The 25267-nt window shown below is 41.7% G+C and overlaps 2 protein-coding genes across 3 annotated transcripts in view; both read right to left on the bottom strand.

Moving 5' to 3' along the window:
• Positions 1-20350, bottom strand: part of slc2a4rg (SLC2A4 regulator) — a 41225-nt gene extending 20875 nt beyond the window's left edge. The window contains exons 1-2 of one of the 2 annotated variants that reach the window (XM_051424750.1): positions 19865-20350; positions 18181-18413 (exon numbers count right to left, since the gene is read on the bottom strand). In XM_051424750.1, coding sequence (XP_051280710.1) covers positions 18181-18413; positions 19865-20137 — 506 coding nt within the window. In that variant the 5' untranslated portion in view covers positions 20138-20350. The remainder of the gene's footprint in view (positions 1-18180; positions 18414-19864) is intronic. The other variant, XM_051424751.1, reaches the window with a different exon arrangement.
• An 836-nt stretch (positions 20351-21186) lies between these two features.
• Positions 21187-25267, bottom strand: part of LOC127377246 (uncharacterized) — a 38891-nt gene continuing 34810 nt past the window's right edge. The window contains exon 9 of the mRNA XM_051424967.1: positions 21187-24947. Within this exon, the coding sequence (XP_051280927.1) occupies positions 24435-24947 (513 nt within the window). The 3' untranslated portion in view covers positions 21187-24434. The remainder of the gene's footprint in view (positions 24948-25267) is intronic.

Below are 25267 nucleotides of genomic sequence, written 5' to 3'. Positions count from 1 at the left end.
ACCTACCCACACGTACGTACACACACACACACACACACACACACACACACACACACACACACACACACACACACACACACACATAGCACAGCCTCTTACCCTCCTTCCTACCTCAACTGTTATTGGCCTTGGCTGGGCCAAGAACCATCCCCTCTGGCAGCAGTACAACACATGGGCCAGCTAAAGTCAACAAGCCAGGCCCAGGCACATAGAGGGTTAGAGAAAGACAGAGAGAGAGAGAGAAGAGAGACACAGAGAGGAGAAATAGAGACTACCACTCTGAGCCAAGACACAAGTAGCAACAACAAACTCGGAGTGCAGAAAGGGGGAGAGAAACGTATTTACAAGTATGTGTGTATCTACAGTATGTATTGTGTGCAATACGCTTTATAGATGAGATAATAGTGTCACGATACCAAAATTATTGTTTCGATACCGATACCAAGTCAAGAATTGCGATTTCGATTTCGATACTTTTCCTGAAAAGGGAGAAACACTCTCAAATATCACTGCTGTGCTTTATTTTAAAACCAGGACAAGATTTTAATTATATAGCACACTAATGAATGAACATATGAACAGCAGATATATTAAACATTTGAACAAAATATGAAATATCAAAATATAAAAAATAAATTAGAGCAATGACATCCAAGGTAAAAAAATAAATAAATTTAGCAGCATTATCTCAGTTATCATAAGAAACATAAGAGAAAACATAACTTTATCTTGAATCTGAACTTTGAAAAAAAGCTAATAAAATTTAGCAGCAATATCTCAGATATTGTCACTTATTCTGTCAGTTGTGCAACCTTTCCTTTCAGAGAAGAAAACTCAGCCATTGAGCCCATGGCTCCAGACTTCTGTAGCAGAAGAAAATGGAAATATTTAAAATATGATGGTGATAAATTTGTCATAACAGAGGACCTAAATAGTTTATGTGTGATAGTAATAATAACTTCTGACTAACTTAGCATCTCTATATGCAGTGGTTATAGTGATAACTGCTAACATTTACTTAACCATATCATTACCATAATTAATAATAGGAAATAATGAGTTAACCTAATGTTATTTAAGCTGTGATATATGGATTAATATAGGCTAATGTTTCCTGTACTTCCAACGTCTGATTTCTCTGATGGTTAACCTTATATTTGAGTCCATCATTTCTTACAAGGCGTTTCACAAATACACCTCCTTTGCGTAGGTCTGTGCTCTTTAAATGCTGTAATAACCTAATATAAATTAAAGCTGCAAGCAGCGTTGGGCGGGACCTCGCACTGCACGCAACTCGGGGCATGCTGCGGTCGCAAAATTTCACGTAAATCAGATCAAAATTGCCACGCAGGGCTTACTTCCTCTTGGCAGTAGGTGGCGCTATCACTATATCTGAATATTGTCATGTAGACGTGTTCAGGGCAGGACTCTTATCAAACGTGAAGTTTCATTGAGATTGGACCACGCATGCTGAAGTTATGAGGATGTGTTCAGGGCGAGATTGTTACAGAATATATGAAGTTTATTGGAGATTGAATATTGCACACTGAAATTATGAGTACTGTTTTATGGCAAAAATCGACAAGTCGTCACTGGCACGCGGTTTGATGTACAGTCACAAAAAGCTACATTTTTCATCTACAGTTTGTATGACCACAGAATTCAAAATGGCCAACTTTGACGGCACGCCACAGACACAACCTTTAATGTACAGTCACCAATAGCACAACTTTTAATCAACCACATACTTTGACTGTACAGACCAATTTTGAAGCAGATCCGATGAATTTCCTAGGAGGAGTATGTCAAATACAACGCGAAAAGTTAGCCGAAAGTGAAAATCAAAATCAAAATGGCCGACTTCCCGTGGGGTTTGGGGTATGGGTCCAAGAGGCTTTTTTGTACGTCTTGGCATGTTACACGTGCCTACCGATTTTCGTACATATTGGTGAAACGTGGCGCTGGGGCTGTTTTTTTTTAATCCTGTAGGAGGCGCTACAATCACAACAAACACGATTTTTGGTATGTGAGCTTCAGGCACCAGTCTACACGTGCCCATAGTTGGCCTACTATTTCTCTAGATAGCCTCGTCAAACTACGGTGGTGCAAAATAGTGACAAAATAAACCATAGCCTAATTGTTTGACTTATTTAAGGGCATGAACGTGATTGTGTTATCTTTCTGTCAGCAAGGTAGGCAAAGTACTTCCATATTTCACTCCTCGTCATCTTATTCTACCAGTCGTCGACCGGCGGCCACAGTATCACTTGTGCTCGCACATGCAGCCATCTCGTTACAGTGTTTGTCACATGAGGAGAAAAAACACAGAGGTCCATAGGGAGGCACTGGAAGCATGCGTTGCACACACCAACGTGAAATACGTCTCTTACAAATCTGGAACGCGGCCATTCTTAAAAGTATCGATACTAATAAATTTAGGAAACGTGAAGTATCGGTGCACCGTGCAACACTATGAGATAATCTAATCCAAGTTGCAGTAAATTACAGTGAGTATTTTTGCAGGATGATTTTCAAGATTAACTTTTTATTAGTTACACTTGTAAAAAACACTTCCAACACAGTAGATTTCCACACCAGGTCCTAAGAGGGCACTTGGACTTTGATACTGCAAATGGAGATATGATGCTGCCGTGTTGCTGTTTGGCTCCCCCCACTCACCCCTCCCATCCAGTACTATAGTGGGCTCTCTGCTGTTGTCGGGGAGACGACTGGGCCTTCCCTCTATATTTAACACAGCACCTCTACTCCAGTTACCAGCCCAGTAGAAATCCCCAGGATCGTCCATGTTTATAGCGCATATTGCACTCAGTAAAAGTCCACTTTACCTTCAGGCCAACTTCCACAACACACACAACAACTTAAAAAACCAACAAGCAGGGCAAACACACAGATAAAAAAAAGTTGATGTGTTTATTAGTGGTATATTGAACTTACTGAGGTTTATTTTTTCATTTCAGTTTATCTGCCCAACCTAATCTAATCACTGTCCCTGCCTGCATGTGTATCCCACCTGTTTGGCACAGCAAGGACTCCGTTTACCAGAAGATGACTTCCCATGACCCCCCTCTTGCAAACAGCTTTTGTGGTCTGTGAAGGAGAAAACTATGGACATTTTACAGCAACCCCCCAAGTCTACCTTGTTTACCAGGAATAAAAAATATTGTGGGTCACACAGACTGCTTAGAAGAAACCAGTTTTTTTCCGAAGTTCATGAGAAAAGAGGAAGACAGAGTGGAATGGGCTGGGCAGGATCAGCAGATTTCATTGTTTTGAGTTGGCTGACTGCAAAGCTTATCCGTTTTGTATCAGGATGATTCAAAGCTATGCAGAGTTCACTATGGTGGGTCTACTTTTCACTGGGGTTGTACACTGCCAACAATAATCTCTGATCTTCCTCTCAGCCAGGGTGGTCGCTTTAAATAGCATTCATCCATCCAGTGTGATCATGTGATCAACGTGATCCTCAAAAAAGCAACGGGGGAGTATTTGTGTGTCTCTGTATGTACTGTATGCATGTGTGCCGGCTTCCTCATATCCAAAGCAGCTGCATATGTCTCAGATTGGCACTGAGACTGGTGTACGACCTTCGCGGTCAACAAGTCGAAAAACACTTTCAAACAGACACTTGAAAACAAGTCCAACTTTCAACCACCACTGTGTTTAAGTTGTGCTAGGACAAACATTCACCCCACACTGATCCTGTTTTCATATTGCTTTTTGTCCCTTGTCTTTTTCTCTTTCTCTTTCTATCTCTCTCGAACACAAACAAATGCAAATGCACACAGCAGTGGAGATAAAGTGCACCAAAAATAGGAGTAACGTTTCCAGTCATGAGATAGACTTTTCCTTAGGCAGAGCTTTTCATTTATTCATCTCCTAAACATGTGTTCGTATCGCTGATCCTCACGCACACTCAGAGGGAGAGAATGTGAGGGAGGATGACAGAGAAAGTGACGGGAACCACAAAACCACCAAGCATTGTTAACCATTTTTCTGTCACATGACCTGATATGCATCTCTCTCTCCTTCTTTTCAGCCTGTTTAAGGCTTAAGGGATCTTGATGCTGGGTCTAAAGGTAATTTGGATTGCGCACTGTTTATGTAGATGAGCCGGTATGCATTATCCTAAAGCATTAAAAAACATAGATAAAGATGTAGATGAAGGATTTTGAAAATGTGACTCATCAGTGCACACATATAAAATAAAAACAGCGCAACACATTGAATGTAGTCTGACCGGTATATCCTGTACAATGAGGTAATGTAGTGACAACTGAGGCCATTACAACTGACCAGTCTTGTGTTGATGATCATCTGCCCGCTGTGCAGCCCCGACAGCTGCCCCATCCATACCCACTATAAATAGAACACCAACCGCTCTCCATCACGCAGTCTCTCTGTCCCCCATCATTCTGCCTCGACTCCACTGTATTACGTAATGTCCCTCTCTCTCTATCTCACTTCCTCGCTCACTCTGCCGGCAGATGGTCGTGATTGGCAGTAAACAGTCTGCCCTCAACCCACCACAATCCCGTGCCCCCCATGTTTACAGCTGTGATCCCTTGCCTCTGTCCTGATCACTCACTCTTTCTATTTCTCTTGTTTTGCACTTAATATCTTTGTACAACGTAGCACATATTGTAAATACAAATAACGTATATTGATATATAGTCAAAATAGTATGTATATGTGTAATGTGGTAAGCCTCTTTGTAATTTACTCATTAAGGTGCAGTCCATACACATGTTGCCCCTTACACAAGTCCCGAGGCTCTGAAACCCCCGGAGAGGGAGAGGCTGTTAGACAGGAGCCGTGTCTCTTTAATGTGGGCTGTGAATGTAATGGCTATTCAGTCCCGTCACAAAAAGCCCTCTCTGTCTGTCCCTTGATCCTCGAATGCAATCTGTAGCCTTAGGGCCAAGCGCAAACAATAGATAGCTTTGTTCTGGCAAAATAATAGAAGATAGACACAGAGCAAAAGGCATGATTTTCTCTGTGGTGTCTGACTCCCCACGTCTGCACACTATGTCATAAACTACATAGTCAGAATGATATAAACATACTGTATTGCACTTTAAAGGCAAACTTGCATGTTAGACGTCAGACAAAAATGGGGTTGTTCCATGTGCGGCAACCTGCATGGACACTCCCCCCACAAGATAAAGAGTCGTGCTAGTAAAGCACGTTTCTCTGAGAGAAAATGTTGACACAGCAAAAGCAATTAACTGGCTGACGATGGAGCAGATCATGACGCACTACCTACCTTGCATGCCAGGCCCACATCTTGTGGAAACAGCTAGATGTGGGGATTTTGTGGGTCATTACGTTTGCAATGTGAGCCCGACACAAGTCAGTCCAGTGCTGGTAAGCACAGCTTGAACATAGGATGTTTGAAGGTGTAATTCGGATAATAGATAGCACACAGACTTCTTCTGGCTTTACCCCACAGAACTCTTCAACAAGTTGCATCTGTTAGATTAAGCCTGACTCCACCGTTTCTATTACTTTTACCCTAATACATTAAATCCTTAAGATATTGGTTGCACAACTAATGTTATTAAAACAGGTGACAATATGGCATTCACTGCCTAGTTTGACAATATGCTAAAACACAACACCTCTAATGTTCATGTCTCTGGGTGAACTGGCTAACAACTAGCGGTACCTTACTTTATTACCCTGCTGTCACTTCAGGCTACACAACAAGATTAACTCGTAGCTATAGCAACTTCCCTTGCAACTTCTGTCAGTCCCCTCCAATAACAGTGTTGTTGCTAGGGGAATGCAGTCTCTCCTGAGTAGTGGCCTTAAATTCCCCCCCACCCCCTTCTTCTACTGAGAGAGACAAACAAGATAGGCCCTTCTGCTTGAAAACACTGCTTCCTTATCAAAACGCTTGTCATTTTTTATTTGAGTCATGGGTGTGATGTAGCGAGCCAGAGAAGTCAGCCGAGTGGTGGTTGTTCTGTTTTTTCTAACATTCTTCCTGAAAATTACTTTTATTCTTGTCTGACATCCGTTCAAATCATATTTTCATATATATAAATAATCCAAACCACTGTGGGCTAAACTGAAGTTTTGATTTTGCAGAATCACAAAGACATGTCATCTCCTGAGCCTTGCAGACAACCGAGCTGCCTGTTTTGTGGATGTTAAAAGAAACCAGATTGAATCAAGTAAGAAAAATTCATTCGTTGTTTCCCTAGGACTTCAACAAGAAATGGGGCCGAAGTCACAACACAGACTGTCGCATAAAACTCAGAAGTAAAACAGGCAGGAAAAGACAGATCGGAACCAAAGTAAACAGAAAGAAACATGTCTTGAAACTTGGAACCCAGCTAAAAATGGCGGAGAGCCCTGAACAGACTGGTCAGTTCTCTTTCTGCAGCAATCATGCTCTTATTTTGTTCCTCATTCTTCACTTCCCACTCCCTCTCTCGCCTGCTCTTGAGATTTGCCCTTCTGCCATCACAAGCCAGAGCAGGCCTTTGCCTGGTTTCCTGTGTTTTGCGAAAGCAAACCAATGCTGTTCCAAAGCCACTCTTCTCTGCTTACTCCCATGAAGCCAAATATCTGCAGGGCAGCATCAGACAAAGACTCTAGCCAGTAAAATAAACTGATCAGTATCTTTTTCTAGAAAGAGAAAGTGAGGGAGCTTGTGCTCAGAAGAAGAAAGTACAAAAAATGGAAAAAGAGATAGTCAGTGGAAGAATGGCTGCAGACTTTGAGGGAGTGTGATGAACCATGTGGATGTGGATGAGCTAAATCTTCTCAGACTCCTCCCGCCCAGACTTGCAGTGCCAAAAGCAAACCTAAATATTCATGACAGCTAGTACTTATGGTTTGTTTTGTAAACTGGTAAGAGAGAGAGTAGCAAGTGTTCTTCAGTGCCTCTAGTGCCTATGTTCTGCTGTGGTAAACTGTGCATAAATAAAGTGATGATGAACATCTGAAGAAAAACAACTACAAATCCAACAAATAGGCCCTCGGTTTCACCTTTTAAACTCTCGAAGCCTGCATGTCAGTCTCATCTGCCTCTGCCTCTGCCTCCACACAGAAATGTGGAGAATAATAATGACAAAAAGGGTAAAAAGAGTACAAGCACATAAACAGTTTCATTTTCACACTATCAAACTATTACTTTAACATAAGCACCCGATTCCTTAGCTGCGTTATCACAAGCTATGAACAAAAACTGATCTGTCAATCTAGCACCTTAGTGTCTCAAAGGTCTGACGTACTTATCAGGTACACACAACATCTCCAATTTAAATCCAGTGCGCGACCTTTAGTTTATATCAGGCAATTTCAAACATGCCACTTTAGTCTCAATGGCTCATTAAAAACACTTTTAAAACAAGATCATAAATAATATATATGCCCTAATATAAACTGATGTTTGAACTAAACTCTATGAATGTTTATGACTGTTGTCATTGTGAGTCATGTGGATAAAAATATCACTTTCACTGCACAGCTGACACTGCTGTAGAAATACTGGTCATGATAACTTGTATTATCAACAGTCATGCATTTGATGGCTGTGGTGAGGTCATTTGTCCACTTTCTGCTACAGTTCTAACCAACCCATGACCAGGTTGTTGAAGTAATGCACTCAAATAAAAACTAAATAAAAAAAGGAATTTGAATCAGGCACTTGAAAATGAGTGTACTAAATGGTGTGTGTCTATTAGTCCAAATCCTGCGAGTTTATTGTGCAGTAAGACTAAATCTGTGTCTTGAGTCTAATGTAAGGAGGCAATTCAGAGCAGAAAGCTCACACTTTGACACAGCTTTTCCAGTCGACTAATTCCTGCCAAATTAAAGCTGGTTGCTTTAAGGTACGTGCTGAATATCACAAAATAAAACAAAATATATTTCTACAGGCCCAAAGTGTAAATGTCAGGACCATACATAATCACCAAAATTGTAATTTGATATATTGCTCAAATGACAGTGAGTAAAAAACTGTTTTATATCACAACCATTTAAATGATCAGAATATATTAATAACTTACATGCACATAGTTGTTGTGGAGTACCTGAGTATTAGAAAACATGTCAATCAATTTGATAGAGGGTTTGATAGCTGGTTCTATTCTTGTATTTAACATTTTCATGTCTGTAGTGAATGCGCCTCTAATTTCGCAATGTGGCCTCAATCCTGGAGTGCCTGAATAGCCTTAGTGTACCACAACATCCTCTGCCCCCCTCAGACTATACTGGATACTGACTAATATAGCAAAACAAAAACAAAACAAAAAAAAGCCATAAAAAAAAAAAAAAAATGTTAGTCTCCCAGTGGATCCGCTGGCTCTGTGCCTAAAAAAGCAATTCACCTCTCTACAAATGATCAGAGTTTCAACATCCTACAGGAGAAGGCTGTGACACTATCGGGAATAAGCAAAGGAAAATGGCCCCTCTATCACCCTGTAATGCCAGCAATGGGATAGTTAATAAGACGAATGGAGGCGATTAGAGCACATCATGGAAACAGTAGAGAGATGAAGATGATAAAACCGAGCGTCTTACTTCAGACAGCTGTGGAGAGATAGAGAGCTGAGACATCTGAGAGGATATTAATCCATGACCCTGGGCCAGTCTGCTAGTTTTTTTAAGCATTCACAAACATGTTGAAATATGATGGCTGGGTTTCACAAAACAGATCGAGAATAACCGCTAAGTTGGATGCAACCGGCGGGTCTCCCCGTGAGAATTGTGCATTTTCTAACAAGTCCAAACGCGGGCAATGGTCAGATTAGGGCTCCTGAACAGACAAACAGACAGATGGGAGAGCTTGCCAGACACAGCTCGCAGCCCTGGCCCGGGGAAAGTCATGCCTTGTGAGACTGAAGTGTTTTTCTGTCAAACAGTCAGGCCTCTCTACAGCAAAGCCTCTTCACGGTCAGACATAAACAACCAAATACACACTCAGATACAGAAAACTGACAATTGCAAAATCTTAAATTGCTGACTTAGGAATATTATATAAAGATAATGTAGCAACCTCACTTGTTACACATCCTTTTTCTTTATTAATCTAAAAACATCAGCAGATAGAAAGTAGCTTATTAGCGCAGCTACAGTAGTTAGACATGTTTAAAGGCTGGGTAATACTGCTTGGAGAGTGGACAGGACCCTTGTGTTAAGCTAGTGAGGCTTCAGAGGCTTATAACAGATTCAGCTTCAGAAATACCAACATAGTGCTACACCTCATTTGTTCACACAGACACAAACGAGACATGGAGACATGCACGTACTTGGCAGCTCAAGTCCCCTTTGGAGCATCTACATTCTCTAGTAAATCTAGTCAAATGTAAGTGAGCACCCCCATTAAGGAGAGCTGAAGTGAAACCAGAGACAGAAACAGCTGCACAACATGCCAATAAAATGAATAACACTCCTTGGTCCCCCTATATTAAGTAAAGAGATGCCCTTACTTTTCCTCATTTCACTTCCTCTTTTTCTCTGTCTTAATCTGACAGTTTTAAAGGACAATATTGTTGTCACTTAGTTATAGCCCAGTTACTACTACAAACATCTTGTTTACATTTCTTGCAATTGTACAACGCAGCCCACGTGTTAAAGGCCTTTTAATGATTACTTCTTTCTTTTTTTAAAATCAACTGGTCCTTATGTTTTCAGTGACTTTTTCTGTACCAGCACATATGTTCATTTTTAAAAAATCCTATTTTTTCTGTGCCTTGGATTTTTTTCTTTTTGCCATGGCACCGAACGAGGTATGGAATATCTTTTTTTTTTTAAACTAGTATTTTATGGAAGCTTAAAATTCTGGTATCGTGACAACCTTAGGATGTAATGATCAAATCTTTAGTTCATCATGTTTATGGGGGATTTCTTCACGCCTCCCTGTGGAAGTCACACGCTTAACAGTGAGCAAACAGAGCAGAAAGTGATGAATTGATTTAAAGACAGTAGTGTGAGCTTTTTATAATGAACCTCTTCTGAAAGCAGGGCAGCAAGCTCTGATATCTTCAATGCTGCACCAGTGGTAATACTTTGAAGGAGATGACAAAATGTCAAAATGTTTTAATTTACTGTTATTATCCTATGCCCGTCCCTTCCCTTTCTCTCTCTCTTTGTCTGTGTTTCTCCTGCCCCTGCACTTCCATCGTTTCCTCATGGTGTAATTATGGTGAACAAAACACAGTGTAAACACAAGCTAGGATATATGCTGTGACCATGGTGTTGATTCTTGTTCCAAACCGGATTGGGGCAGATCGGACAGGAGCGAGGAAAAGCAAATGCTGTTAGACAAAGATCAGTACGTCAGGCTCGAAGCGGCTACAGCAATGTCTATTGTATATCAACCAAACAAGGACAAAAATGTGCACATTTTACATCTTTGGAGCCGATCAGGGAAGAGTGAGAATTACAACGTTAAGATCTCTCAGTATTCCCCTGCTCTGGAACAGCTATGAGAGTTTCTGGGATTATGTGGGCAGTGATCGGGGCTCTGCTTCCACACCTGACTGGACAGCCTCATACACTCAATGCTTTGTGCAGTGGCGTGTTGGTGCTGGAAGCCACCACCACTAAGATTAAGCAGGGATACGTTTTACCTCCCCCCAGGTCGGAAATCTCCACATTATTTTGGCAGCAGTCAAAGGAGTCCAGAGGTGTGTGTCTGCTCCTGATTAAAGAGTTTCTGCCTAAAACACCTTTTCTGCCTAAAACACCTTTTCACAAACACAATCGGGTTTTTAGATATATTTTTGTCAATCATCATATCAAAATTTGTACAGAACTGCATGGTGGACAGGAGGTCGTATGGCTCAGATCCCACTCGGCGATACCTGAATTTGTTTCAAAGTCCTACTGGGTCCACATTCTTCACATATATTTTATAATTTTCACGTATCAGAAATTCGTCAAACTATTGTTCAGTATATAATGTGATTGTGTTTGTATATTCTGTACACTATCTATTGTACGTTTGTCCGTCCTGTGAGAGATATCCGTCCTCTGTGGCTCTTCCTGAGGTTTGTTCCATTTTTTCCCTGTTAAAGGGGTAGGTAGTATGGTAGGTTGAGGAGTTTTTCTTTACTCGAATCGAGGGTCCAATGACAGAGGGTTAGTGTTGTACAGGTTGTAAAGACCCTTGAGGCAATTTTGAGCCATATGAATAAAATATGACTTGACTTGAGAGTCCTTAGTCTTTTTAAGTACCTGTGGATACCCCGCATAGACACAAAACAACAGGATTTGTGAGATTTAGCTAACCGAAAGAGAGAAGTTATGTGCAAAATCTATCTTTATCTTTATAAACAAGTTTATAGCTACGGGGAGGAGACCACAGATCCCAAGCTAATGGGTGAAAAACAAACATTGTGCACATAAAGCAAGAAGCTGTCAACCTCATTCCCCCTCCTCTCTCTCTGTTACTCCACAAAGAGAGAAGAGTAAAGATCAGATATAGCCAAGCACCAAAGGAGTCACCTAGTAGTCGACATATGTGTAAATACTGCTGGCTGACTCAGCAGGCCATAGTTTGATGAATGATGCAATCTCCAGGAGGTGACAGGAGAACAGTGTTATTAGCAGACCTGTGTTAAATGAAACCTGACTACCTCACTATGGGTACAGAATGGAAGTGTGTGTGTGTGTGTGTGTGTGTGTGTGTGTGTGTGTATGTGTGAGAGGGGGAAAAGCAAAAATAGGTTTAAAAAAAAAAAAAAAGGAAAACAACAATTTGTTCACTTGTAGAGCCGCTTGATCGATAGTCTTCTCCTCCAGCACCATTCATTTAAGGGCACGAGGATAAGTCATTATACCAGCCCACACAGCTCCATTGTTAAGGACGTGTATGTCTACACACACACACACACACACACACACACACACACATTTAAGGACACACACAGAGAATAGGGGGTTTCTAGGAGCTTATGAGGAACTGGGCCCGCTGGTTCTAGCAGCCAGGGTGTGGCACGCTGGTTTAAATTGTTTATTCGAGCTGAATCTCTGAAATGTATTTGAATGAATTTGCTAGCTGTAAAGTAGCCATTCAATCTATGCAGTTCTCTGAGCTTTTTATTCACACTTTGATTTACCCAATCCCTCGCAGGCCCAGGCATTTTGAAAGGTCAATGCTCACATTACTTAACTGTGTCAACACAAAATCAATTGGAATGCCAGAAGTTCAGTACAGCTCTCTTCCACAACTTAACTAAAAGACAGGGCTGTCGATAATCCTTTAATTACAAGTGAGATCACAGACATCTGACGTTCCTCAGGATACAGTCAAAAACCTCAGGCTGCACTGTATTTTCCTTCTCCCACATACTGCCATATTGAAATTAATGTAGCCCTGATGATTCATTGGTTACACAGCAAACAGGGGGTTTGAAGATGATATGGTGAAAGAGAGAGGGGGATTGTTGTCCTATTTGAAAATGACAAACAATGGCTAAATATTTATTGGAAATGGCAGCCTGAATGAGTAAAGTATTTTAGATATTTCCTGACAGAAGGAAAACTAAAATAGATTTCCCAGCACAGAAAAAGAAGAGAGAGCATATTCTGCTACATGCTGAGCACTAATTAAAAAGCAAAGACATTAAAGCAGATGTAGGCCATTCAGCTCTGCACAGTACAGTACAAGTGTTAGGCACTTCTCTCCGTTTGCAGTCTGGACTGAATTTCACTGCCTGTCATCAGCAGACTGGGATGACTTATGGTAGAGTTGCGCAAGACACTGTGTGTGTGTGTGTGTGTGTGTGTGTGTGTGTGTGTGTGTGTGTGTGTGGGTTTGTATGTGAGGATATTTATATGTAATGTGATTGAGTGCAGGAGCAAGCAAAACCCATGAAACTAAGACTTTCAGAACATTTTGAAAACAGTTACTTCACATTTTAAAAGGCTTACTATTGGCCACCAAGGATCTGGTCTTGGCATATTCACTGGAGCCTTATACGGTACATTCACAAAATTTTCCTATTGTGCTGTGCCGATTATTTTGCTACAGTGAGAAGTTGTAAAACGAGCAAGATTACTTTACTGTTATGGTCTATGATTTGAATGTATAATTATATAATTTAATCAGTTTGTGTTTTTTAAGAAAAATGAAGCTTTGAACTGGCTTAAAAGTGAAGAAACATTTGTAACCAAAATCAACCCCGGTCTTCTGAGAGTAATGTCTGTGGATCTGCGATTTTGGTGCCAATAGAAACATTGTGAACCTTCCTGTGATGAGTATGCTATCACGTTCCTACCTTATGAATGGATACAGTCACTGAATAGTAGTGAAAGTTAAACAATATCACATACGGAAGATGTGTTTGAGAGTGTTTAAGGGGAAAAAGAGAGAGAAAGATATGAGACAGATTAGAACTGACATTGTTTTCGAGTGTCAAATAGTCTTTCCTGGCAGTGAGAAACTTCGGAGTGCTTCGTCTCCTCTGGATCTGAGTAGGATTTAGGCCGTCATTTGTCAGACAAAGGGGCAGAGGGCAAAGGGCCAAGAGAAATGGAAAAAAGGATGTAGGGAACAGATAAAACACATAAAAGCGTGGCAGGGGCATTTTACAAAGCAGAAAAAGTTGCAACATCTCAGGCCTACACCTTGTAACAGTGGAGCAATTCTGACTTATACAGTATATATACAGTATAACATTTGGAGCTTCAACGTCATAAGTGAGACAGCTTTATAAACAACACCAGCAGAGTAAACTCTGACTTCACTGTAATTAACTTTTTAGGCACTTTTATGAGCATGTCAGTGACTCAAAGACCGAGTGGCAAGGGTATCAAGGGAGTGAAAATAGTTGCATGAAAGATCAAGAAACGTTGTGGGAGGGATATGATGAAAGATGAGAAAAGTGGGAGAGGCTGGTGGACAGGGGGTAAGTCACAGAGCAGCTGCTGGTTGGTATGAGGAGTGGGGTAGAAGGACAAATTCACTCAAGACTGAGGAAAGACAGTTGACTGTGGCATCTCTTAATGCTACTGAGGCAGAACAGGAGGCCTTATGTAAGTGTCTATTAGTGTGGGTGAGCAAGCGATAAAGCATTTTACTGCAACGGTGCCAGAGCTTCGCAACAAGAGTTTCCTTCCCTCTTAATAAGTGTTTCTTTCTCTCCCTGTCCCTAAGACACAGATGTACAGTATACAACTAACATATACACGTTTAGAGAAGAAAAAGTATGTCAAAATGTCTAATGTAATGTATAATTGACACATAATGTTTTGGAGCCACTTCTAACTTTATTGACTTAACATTACTTTTACAACGTTGTCTGTTGCAGAACACATTATTTCATGCCTCCTGCTCTCCCCACTTATGAAACTAATTGTCCCTCTCTTCTTCACAGCATAACAGCAGATGATTAATGTCTCATTAGGGCATTGTACACATACATATATACACACACACACACAGCACACATTTCACCCATTAACTGGAGCATCTTCCAGAGGACCTCGTTAGTGTTAAAGAATGAATGATTCAGAGCCAGCCGCAGAGCTGCACCCTGAAAACACAGATTAAATCAAAAACTTTTTTTCCCTTTGATATTAGATCCTCACACCTCCATACACCTCTAAGTCAGGACACAGTGAAGTTGCAGCGTTAGATGATGAGCTGTCTGCTACAATCTTCTGCAGTTATAAATTGTCTATGCAGCACAGATGCCTGCTCACGTCCTGATCTGACCCTCCCCTCTCGCATGACTCCATCCATTGAGGACGACCTTTCACCCCTGCCTGTGTCAGTGCTCTAACCGCTTACCGTCTGCAAGGTAGAAAAAGGACAAATGTTGCATCAGATTCAGAGGGAATTTTGCAACTAATGATAATACTGACAAGCTGGTCTAGGTAAATATGGTTTATATGGAAATATCAAAGAAAACAACCACCTGAGAACAGTGGGCTGCTCCACTTGGGATGCCATGTCAGCAGTCTGGATGTGGGTTAGACATCCCAGACTAGAGTGGGGGCGGGTAGCTGTTTCTCTGACTCTGACCTTCAACAACAGGCTGTAATGTCTCCTTAGGGAAAAGAGGATTGGTAGTGGGGTGGTCAGAGGGGGGTGGAGAGGTGGTGGACTCTGCTCGCCAGCCTGCCTGTCTGCCTAGCCTAAACCCTCCTGGTGACTCTTAGCAGGCCGAGTCAAAAACTGGACGGTAATTATGTTTAAAACAGACCCGTCTTTTTTTCCTCTACCACCGACCCGTTGGTTGCTCTGGTGTCTTGTTTATGCGGGCTCAGTGTTTTCTATTCATGTTCCCCTGCTGTGGTGACAGTGTACCTGACCAAGGACGGATAAGAAAAAAAAGCTTTTCACATCAAAACAAAATGCCCCCTCCCCTCCTCATTTCGACAGGCCTCTTTTTGTCGTTCATTCAAACTGGTCTTTGTTCCGTTATCAGTGCACTGGATCCCACTCTGATGAGTATTGACAAGTAGAACAAGCTCTGCTTTAGCATGTGAGTGACTTAATCAGAGACAGAACAAGAAAAATGGAGAGACACACATACATAGAGGCAAGGTTGACAGGACGAGTGGGAGTGTAAATAAAGTAGGTTTGAATGTGTTTAGATGAATATGCACATGTATGAGCCAGTAAATGTATTGGTTTCTCCTCTTTCTTCCTGCAAGATCTTTGCCCAGGCTTGTCTAAAGGGCTTTGACCTACTTTGCAGCATTTGCAAACTGACAAAACAAGGTGTGAAAGCAGCACTATGTCATACATGAGAAACAATACACTACTGATACAGTGGTTAACATAAAACACACAGAGGTGTCTATTCAAACATATTTAATCCTGTAGCACAATGGCAGCATTACCAAAACTGGTGGAAACCAAATGAAAATAAATGGTTTTGTTGACATTACCCAAAGCAGGGCACAGAGTGCGGCAAATGCACAACGGGTCACACCCACATACACAGATGTGCACACACATACTGAGATGTCAAGCACAAGCCCGCCAGTGTGACCATTATTTGGTAGAAAAATAGCTGCCACTGCACTGCAGTCCAAGTGTGTGAGTGAGTGTATAACAACTATGTCACTTGGTGAACTCGTTGTTTACACCAAATTACTGTTTACATGGCAACTACAGTGCATTTTAAAAACAGCTCTTATAAATTTGTGATGAATACAACATGCAGAAGACAGCAGAAAGAGCTGGCACGATATAATACAATTTAAGATGAAATAGACTGAATGCTAAAATTGTTTAAACCAAAATTGTTTCATATTGAGAGAGAAGAGGAGAGCCTCTCGTCATCAACTGCAAAACAAAAGCCAATTTAAAGACAGGGAGTTAATCTGAAAGGTCAATGGAACAACAAAGAGCCCTGGCTAATATGACCATACAGTTATATAATGTTATGCAACTTCTTTCAGAGGCTGTGTAGTGTCAACTCTGAGTTTGTTATTGTGGTTACAGTGTGCTGCGATAGCCATCAACATGCTGTGGAAAAGAGATGTTTAAAATCAGGTTAAGACCTGGATCGGGAGGTGAGTACGGCAGTTTTTTTGTCTGTAATGGGCAAAAACACTTCAACGTGCACTCACAAAGAAGTAGGCACAACAATACTCTGGTTTAAAAGCATGTTCAGTCTTGCATGCTCCCCAGAGACAATCCCTCACATCATACATGACCAGTGGCACGTGAAGTTCACGTGATGATGAGAGAAGGAAGCAAAGAAGCAAGTGTGCAGTTTAAACCCGTACACACAACGCCTACTATCAAGGACACTCTCAGCAGTTGAAACCTGTTTTGCTCTCGGACAATAATCAGTTTATAATCTATCTATGGGGCAGTGTTGGCCTAAATGTTAGAGAAACAAGCTTGTGACCCAATGGTTGTCTGTTCAATTCCCAGGCAGGATACATTTGTGTGAAATGTAGTGAAAGGCAGCATTGTCCCTCTTTCATCATTACCAGCAGCTTCCAGATGTGAATGTAAATCTGTGTCAATGTGATCAGAGTTCTCCTGAAAAAGAGAGCCTTCCTCTCAGTGAAACTTCCCTGAATACACAAATTAAATTCTAATATCCTAACATTTCCAAATATGTTAGTACAGAGACTCAGAAAAAAGTCATTATGTGTCTATGCAGATTTAATGAAGAGCTCAGTCGGCTCAGTTTTTAGACTGAACTTTGTTGTTCCAGCGTCTTGACAAAGACAGTAACCAATAGCTGTGTAAAATGAAGGAACAAGTGTTTTAGCACCGCCTACAGCCTCTCCCTGTCCTCTTTACTGTTACATAATCACTTATCAGTGCGCTAGGCTTGGCCCTGGATGCATTTTCTGCTTCTTCTGTGTGAAACAGTCTGTGCATGTACGTTTGGCTAAGGACTATCAAAAAATGTCCTGAACACAAATGTGCATGTGTCTGTGTTTGATGTCAATCGATAGTAGCAAAAACTCACTGAACTGCACATGTAACATCAAACAAAACACACTTGCACACAACAAAGCTCACCTTCCTGTCTGAGACACTGTGATCACAGCACACTGACACATCCACTAGCCTGACTTGTCAAATGGGGTTAACACTGGACTCAGAAACAGTCAAGCAAGACACTGAGACGCCTGATGACTGCAAAACTCTTCCCAACTTATTTTTCAGTAAACAACACTAACAAACTGTAACTATCTCATTCTTTTGCGCTCTTTTCCGTCTGTCAAGTGATTGGGCAATCATGGCCCTCGTCTCCAGCTCTGGCTCTCTCCCAGGGCATATTTCGAAACTATTCTGGATGGAACACCAAACATGTGGTCAGTTGACCAGTACGCCCCCACACCATTCATGCCCAAACCACTGTATAGTTGTAGCCAGAGAGTGAATTCCACTTCTTGTTAAGACTACTGTTGAAGAACACAGGTCTGGAGTTGAGTATGAAAATTGATGATTATTTGTATCACCACATATTCCATGTCAAATTAGCTCCTGAACTAGGCTAAATAGAAACAAGAGAGCAAAAATAGGTGTGATAGTTAACTGCGTGTGTGTATCCTAATCAGGTTGATTATACATCTGCCCAAAGTTCATGTCTAGATGGCAAATTTTAATCATAACAAAAAATGACTGTATTGCTCTTGTCCCATGCAACATGATGAAAAAAAATACATATTTGAAGATAAGAAATGGGTTTATGGCTTTAAATGTCACCAGCAACTCTGTACCTGTTTCTGGGGACAGGGATGTGGGAGGAAGGGAGGGGCTGTCCCTCTGTCGGTACGTTCCGCCCTTGCGCTGCTCTGAAGTTATTGGCCAGCTCTGCCTGTTTCCCTGGGTTCCTGATGTCCAAGTGCATGAAGCCGCCTGGCAACTGCCCGTTTATGCCTGGGCAGTGAGTAGGACTGGCCCTCTTCAGGATCCCAGTGGAACCGGTGTCTTTTTGGTCCCCCAGGCCAGTCTAGAAAAATTAAGCAGTAGTAAATTAAAAAAGTAAATCATTTTAAAGCCAATTATCAGCATGCCTACATCAGAAGCATCATGTGATATGCGACAGAAAGAGGTTAACCATTTGCCTTCACTAGTAAATTTACATGACTCTGCATGGCTTTCTTGGGGTTTTTTTTTTTTAAACCGTAGATTTCGAATTTGACTGCTAGATCACAAAAACCCTGAATGAACCCTGAAAGTGAATTCATCCACATGACAGTGTTTTTATTTCGACAAACCATACCAGAAAAAGAAAGTAACTTCCTAAATATTTCTTTCAAAACATCCTCTCCCTTAAGGTTATTGTTATTGTTATTGTTGTTGAGGCACTGCACATGAACCTTCAGGAACCAACCAGAATGAAGTCGATCCCAGCTCAAGATACCTGTTTTCTGTTTCTGCTGCCTTTTTACACAAGGTTTGGAAAAGACACAGTATAAGTAAAACTAAGTAATGCTTTGTGTGATTTCTTTAGTTTACTTGTTTTATCTGACCAAGAGTACTAAAGCTAAATATTTTTATTTACTGTCAAATGTAAGAATAATCAACTAACCATTGTAGCCCTAAAAGAATATTCATTCAAATATTCAACCTAAAATGAAGGCTTGGTTCATTTTTAACTGCCTTTATCACAGTGTCATGTTAAAATAAACAGACACAGCAAGTGAAGTTATTTGAATAACATGCTATCTGATCCATCTCAAAAGTAGGTGTGGCAATTTGCCACCTATGCATATTTGATGTGGCACGGTCAATTAGTAGCTATATGACATGATTAAATTACTGACCCTGCAAAGAGAAACGCACACGGGCCACCAGATGCTGAAAATGCAATGCAAAAAGCATGCAATGCAAGTAAAAACAAACTGCAAACAAACAAACAGAAAAAACTACTGCACTTGAGAAAAATATATCTGTACAGTCACTATATGAGTACTGTGCTGAGGAGCCGGGCCGTGCTGTGCAGCCAGGAAGCCCTCACTGTAGCTCCACCCTAAATTTATGGGGGAGGGGGGTATGGCTAGTAATTTGAAGTCCCTGCCCCCCTTTTTCTGTAAACTTTGCACATAAAATGATCCGCCATTTAAAAGCGTTTTTTTTTGACGTAAGTAATAACTTGCGAACAAGCGTTGAACAAGCAGTTGCGGGGACACTTTCCAAAAGTGGGGCTAATAGTTATAACTGTGGTCCTCAACACACAATGTACAGTAGTTGTAGTCTCGAGTGAGCTCCACGGCCGCATACTTACAACCGTAAAAACGTAATAACGGCGTGTGAGAGCTGTCATACGCATCATTATACAGCGTAATGACAGGTTAACGTTACATGCTTCATATTGTGTGTCGCAACTTGGGTGTGCAAGTCGACTTCGCCGGCTTAATGGTAGTCGTGCGGTTTTTTTGGGGTTTTTTTTACACTTACTTTTTCCATGTCGTGCGATATTCGACCAGCCGGAGAAAGTCCGTTCCCTTTTGAAGAGGTTTGCTCGCCTTTAACTTCCGCCGCCGAGCCGCCGTCCATTACAAATTTGTAGAGTACGGGCCCGTTTGTTGTGTACGCCGGCGTGGGACCGTTTTTCTCCACCGTGGGGACCCGAGTGTCGCGGAGCACGGAGCGTCCTGCCCGGCAGTTAAAATCTGCACCACCTACCCTTGCCCCAACCGGCGACTTCTCCAAAATATATCTGGAATCCATATTCAGATGGAGACTAAAGAAAGAAAACCAGCTTTCTATAGAATTTAGTGCAAATTGCTGGCATTAGATACATTTATCGCGAGTTAATAGGTGTTATCTGTGTCTTTTAAACTTCTATTCTAGTCTACATGTAAAGTTTTCCACCAACGCCGCCACCACCACTACCCAGGATATCCAAAAAGCCGCCCGGTCAGGAGGATAAAAGATTGTTTTGCCTCTTTCCTCCAAAAGAATGCCACGCCCCCTCCACTTCACTCCCATTGGTCCGCTGCGCACATAAACATTACATTCTGGCACGCGTCCACGGCGAGGCGGCTTCTGATTGGCTTGTTTCGCTGCGTCAATCACGCTTTTTTTAATCCAAGCGCTGTGAGTGGAAGAGGGGAGGGGGGCGTGTCTGCAGTTTACCGGCCGGGGTCTGTGTAGACGACGAAGAAGCCGGTCAGCGAGGCAGGAGGGAGAGCACACAGGAAAAAACAGCCTGTAGGCCTCAGCAGCAAAACTGCGCATTTATGTTTTCTGCTTATCAAAATGGGATTTAGCGCATTATGTTTTGACCGTACTTTACAACACGGTTATAATCGATGCAATAAATATGACTGGCCAGATTGTTTTTTGTCCATTAAATGTATTAAAAATACACAGATGGATTTAGTCATCCTGTAAAATTTTTGGATTTACTGCTAAAGTTTTTATCTTTTTTTCATAAGATTTCTTCACACAGAACTGTGAGTGCTTTGGTGGAGATGTGCAGTTCATAAACATGGTCAAACAACTGTTATTATTGAAATATATACGGCCATTTGTTTTTAAATTTCAGTTGTTGGACGCACCTCTTTCTCTAACCTATTCTAAAATGCCTGAAAAAGCACTTCTTCATTTCTGGTTTATCGCTTAACTTTACAGAAACACATTTTATTGCAAGCTGCGTTTATTGCAAGCTACAATTATTACTGTGTGGGTGCTACAGAGCCGTAACAACTGACACTGTAGTTGCTGCCTGGTTTGATACCCTGTGCAATGCAATAAGGCTACAGGCAAGAGACAAACACGTTGTAATGTGCCACTTTATTAGAAAAGTAAAAACTCACTTTAATATTTTATGAAGGTTAATATAAAACATTACAATCTTTTGCATATCTGCACTGTCACACTATATTTTATTATATTTATTATTTTTTAAACTAAACCCTGTGCTTTAAGAACATACAACATTGGCTACAGCTGTCACAGCAGTATTGGCCCATAATTATATCTGTAGACAATTAACAAACAGCATCTGTATCTGCATGGAAAGCATGAAACATTTTGCATCCACAAGTACAATGTGTCTGTGATAACCATCTTTTTTTTTTTTCAACAAATATACTGTATACTGTATGTTACATTGGAACAACATCAGAACAGCAACAGAGTATTTTACACATTTACATCATCATACTGTATTTGTTTGTGCAATGAACATCTGTCTCGATCAGTGTATAACAGTGTTCAGCAAAATATATCAGATCAGTGCTTTCTCTCAGGATAAAGAAAATGTGACACATAAAGTGACAGCCAGAGAAAAAGGATTAGGTGTGATAGTGGTTCCAGCCAGCATTGTCTCGGGGAAGCCTCAACAGAGCTTGTTAAGCGTCTCAGCTGTTAGCCATTTCTCATATCAGGCAGTAGTTGAGCCGTTGGTGCATTGTTGATATCAGACTGGGGTTGGCCTGACCCACAGCCCCTGCCGCCCCCCCGCCCCCCCCTTCTCCTCAACCTCATATCTCTCCCTGAGTCCCTCAGAACTGGACATCAAAGGCCCCTCCCCTGCACAGCGAGGGAGAGAGGTGAAGCAGAGAAAAGAGAGGTCTGTGTCGGTTATTAGAGGATGACCACAGCTGGGGGAGGGAGTATATGCAAGGGCTAACCAAGTGGAAGCAAAGTGTGCTTTATCCCCTAAATGCACATGGCTCAATTTTGCAGTGTGTGTGTATGTGTGTGTGTGTGTGCCTGCCGGTGTGTGCCTGTGTGTGTGCACGCACGCAAAAACACATATCGGAAGGAGGAGGGTCCTTTGGCTGTGTCCATTTACAGTGATCCTCATCCAGCTTTATACTAAGCTGTTCTTCTTCTCCCTCCTCACCTCTATCACTCTTTCTTGCTCCCCCAGAGCGGAGGATAAACAACTCTCTGCTTCAAACTCCCTTTGGCTTCTCTCTATCTTTCTATTTCTTTCCCCTCCTCCTCCTCCTCTTCCAAGTTGTTGCTTTGGAAAAAAACAAAATGCTGCTTTGCATCACATGGAAAAAAAGTACAACAGAAAAGATTAACAAACAAGAGATCAATTAAAGTACCACGATATTTGTTTTCATCTCCACATATCAAAGCATGCACTTTTTTGATCAAGCAGGAAAAAGTTGCACCAACAACATAAACGTATTGTTTTCCATGGCAGTGGCATGAGCTATTCAACCAATGGTATTGTCAGTAGGTAAGAAAAAATAAACAGTGCATTAAAATACAGAGTGCATTTGTTTTTACATACCATCTGACACAGTAACATTTATAAATTCATGTTACTAACCTTTCTAAACTTGTCTTCTCTTTGCATGGTTGTCTCACAGTGAGATCATTCTAATGCACCCTTCATCTCTCAGCCTGTGAGCAGTTTGTATCCCTCTTCACCTCTTTATGCCCATTTATTAAGCCTCTAATGTTTTGTTTTCTTCCACTCTTCTTTCTTTTTTAATGTTCCCCAAAGCTACATGGGAAAGACATTGTTTGTAATGGAAGAGAACTCAGTGCAGAGGCTGGAGACAAGGGTGGGGAAAGGGCAAGGGGCAACCTTCCAAAGGACACTCACTGGTAATTTTTATGCCCAGCTCTTTATTTTCCTTGGAGTCCAAGCCTTCTGTTGCTATTTCAACTACCAGACTTTAGTCGGGTGAGCTATGGGGAGCTCTGGCTTTGACTTGAGACCTGAGAGCGAATCAGAACAGTGCTCAGAAACGCCCTTTACAGTATGTTAATGCACAATTAAGCCAACCAGTCCCGCAGCTGTCAAGTGCAAAATTACAATGGTCATAAAATCAGATGCTCACAGCGCCCAAAGGACATGGCATATTAACTACACAGGATGAAGCATCCTGTATTATTTTGGACATTCTCACTCTTTCACTTCCTTATTTTTGAAAATATTCTTCTCTCATTTATTATATTTATATTATATGTATTTATAGTAATACAGTAAAGGTCTTGCATTGTGAAATCTGTCACCCATATCACTCTGGGGAAATTCTTGCATAACCCACTCATCAATGTCCCTGACCTGATCACTTTAGCCATGACTCTGCCAAGAATGTGTGTATATGTATACTTGGGTGTGTCGTCATGCCTCTGGCTACAGATGTTTGTCAAATCTGTGCCGTGGATTATTAACTAATCTCATAATTAATGTGAAGGCTACATTATTGATCAAAAGTCACTCTTTATGTTGGCTGTTATTGATAACTGCTAATAAGTTTAGGGCACATCGATGGTAAACTGGCAAATGGGGATTATAGCTTTGAATTACTTCTGTGTTTGGGCAGGCCTGCAAATTCTGAACTATCTTTGAACAAAGCACCACAACGCTGTCTGCCAGGCAACCGGCCGGTGCGCACAGAGAACCTGTTTAAGCTGTTTGCTTAGGGAGAGCAAATCTCTGTGACATCCATCTGCCTATATTACATAAGTCCCCCCAAGATGAGGCATATGTGTGTTTAAGTGTGTGTATATGGATGACAATAGCTAACAGTGTGCCTCATACTGCTAATATAACCAGTTTCCTCGCTACTACTGTTTATTTTCAGGTGTGTGTTTGCACAATGCATGCACATTTATTTTTTAATATATATTAAAGGTTGTGAGTTACACCACATACTCTTTAAAGAGTACAGTGTTCATATAAAAATAAAGATATTATGGAAAATGATGCACAAACAGGTGAGTATGGTCTGTGACACAGTAGTTTGAAGATGTATATTCCACTTTTCTTATCTCTTTTTTTCTTCTTTTTTGTTAAAACATATTTGGTCCATTTTTGGGCTGGACTAGACTTAGGCTGGTTCTGAAGTACAGACCAATTAAAAGAAGTCTGAACCTGTATTAAGACCCTGTTTGTACCTGATGTCATCACAAAATGGATCCTCATGTTGTTTGTCTATTGAGGGCCTTGTATCTATATACAGCAACCTGTTGACCGGTGAACAGGAGGGTCCCTTTCATGACTCTGCACCAGTGGGTTCTGGGCCTTTTTTGCTTTTTTGTCAGTCAGCTACAGGCCAGTGACGTACATCTCCATCCCATCATTGAAGGTGAAGATGGTGGTGGTGCTAGAGCTGTTGGCCCCTTGTTTCACATCGCTGATGGTCTCATAGAAGTTTTCCCCACCGGGCAGGCTTCTCACAGGCAGGGCGGTGGGTCCTGAGCCCTGAGGTGCCACTGGTGCTGCCTGCTGCGGTGGCGTCTGCTTCTTCCTCTTCAGAGTAGCGCTACCCCCAGCTGTGTTGTTATTGGTACCCGCCTGCTCACGTTTCCGGTGGCTGTCGATAGTAGCGTACGCGGGGTCAGATTCGGCCATTGCACATGTGGACCATGACCTGTCTCCTACCGGCTCATAGCACGGCTCCTCCTGGGAACGCGCCTGGCCCTGGACTCCTCGGCCTCGGCCGCGGGAACCTGCGTTTCTCTCTCCACCAAAGGAGCGTGGGAGGGTCTTCGATCCGTTGTTTTCCATGGGAGGTTTCTTCTTCTGGGTTTTACAAACGATGGAGTAGGTATCTGCAATCTGAGAACACACACAGGAGGAGAGCAGAGTATGGTGTCAGTTAATGACACTGAACTACAGTACAACTCCACAGGCTATGGGTGACTGCTCCTGAAATGGAAGTTGACTGTAATTCTGCTTCATTCAGAACTTTGTTTCTCTAAGTGAATGCCGATAACCATAACAGATACATAGCCTACACATGCAGTACTGTGCTGGGATTTAAATGAACAGTCACTGCATCACGTGTGTTTCCCACCTTGAAGTATCAAGTTTCTAAACTACCTGTGAGTACGTGCGGACTTCCCATGTTTATGTATGAATGTCTGTCTGCATGTATG

The sequence above is a fragment of the Dicentrarchus labrax genome, unplaced genomic scaffold (assembly GCF_905237075.1).
Source record: "Dicentrarchus labrax unplaced genomic scaffold, dlabrax2021, whole genome shotgun sequence".
Classification (NCBI taxonomy): domain Eukaryota; kingdom Metazoa; phylum Chordata; class Actinopteri; family Moronidae; genus Dicentrarchus; species Dicentrarchus labrax.
Note: the sequence above shows the minus strand (reverse complement) of the source record. Positions and strands in the feature narration are given on the sequence as shown.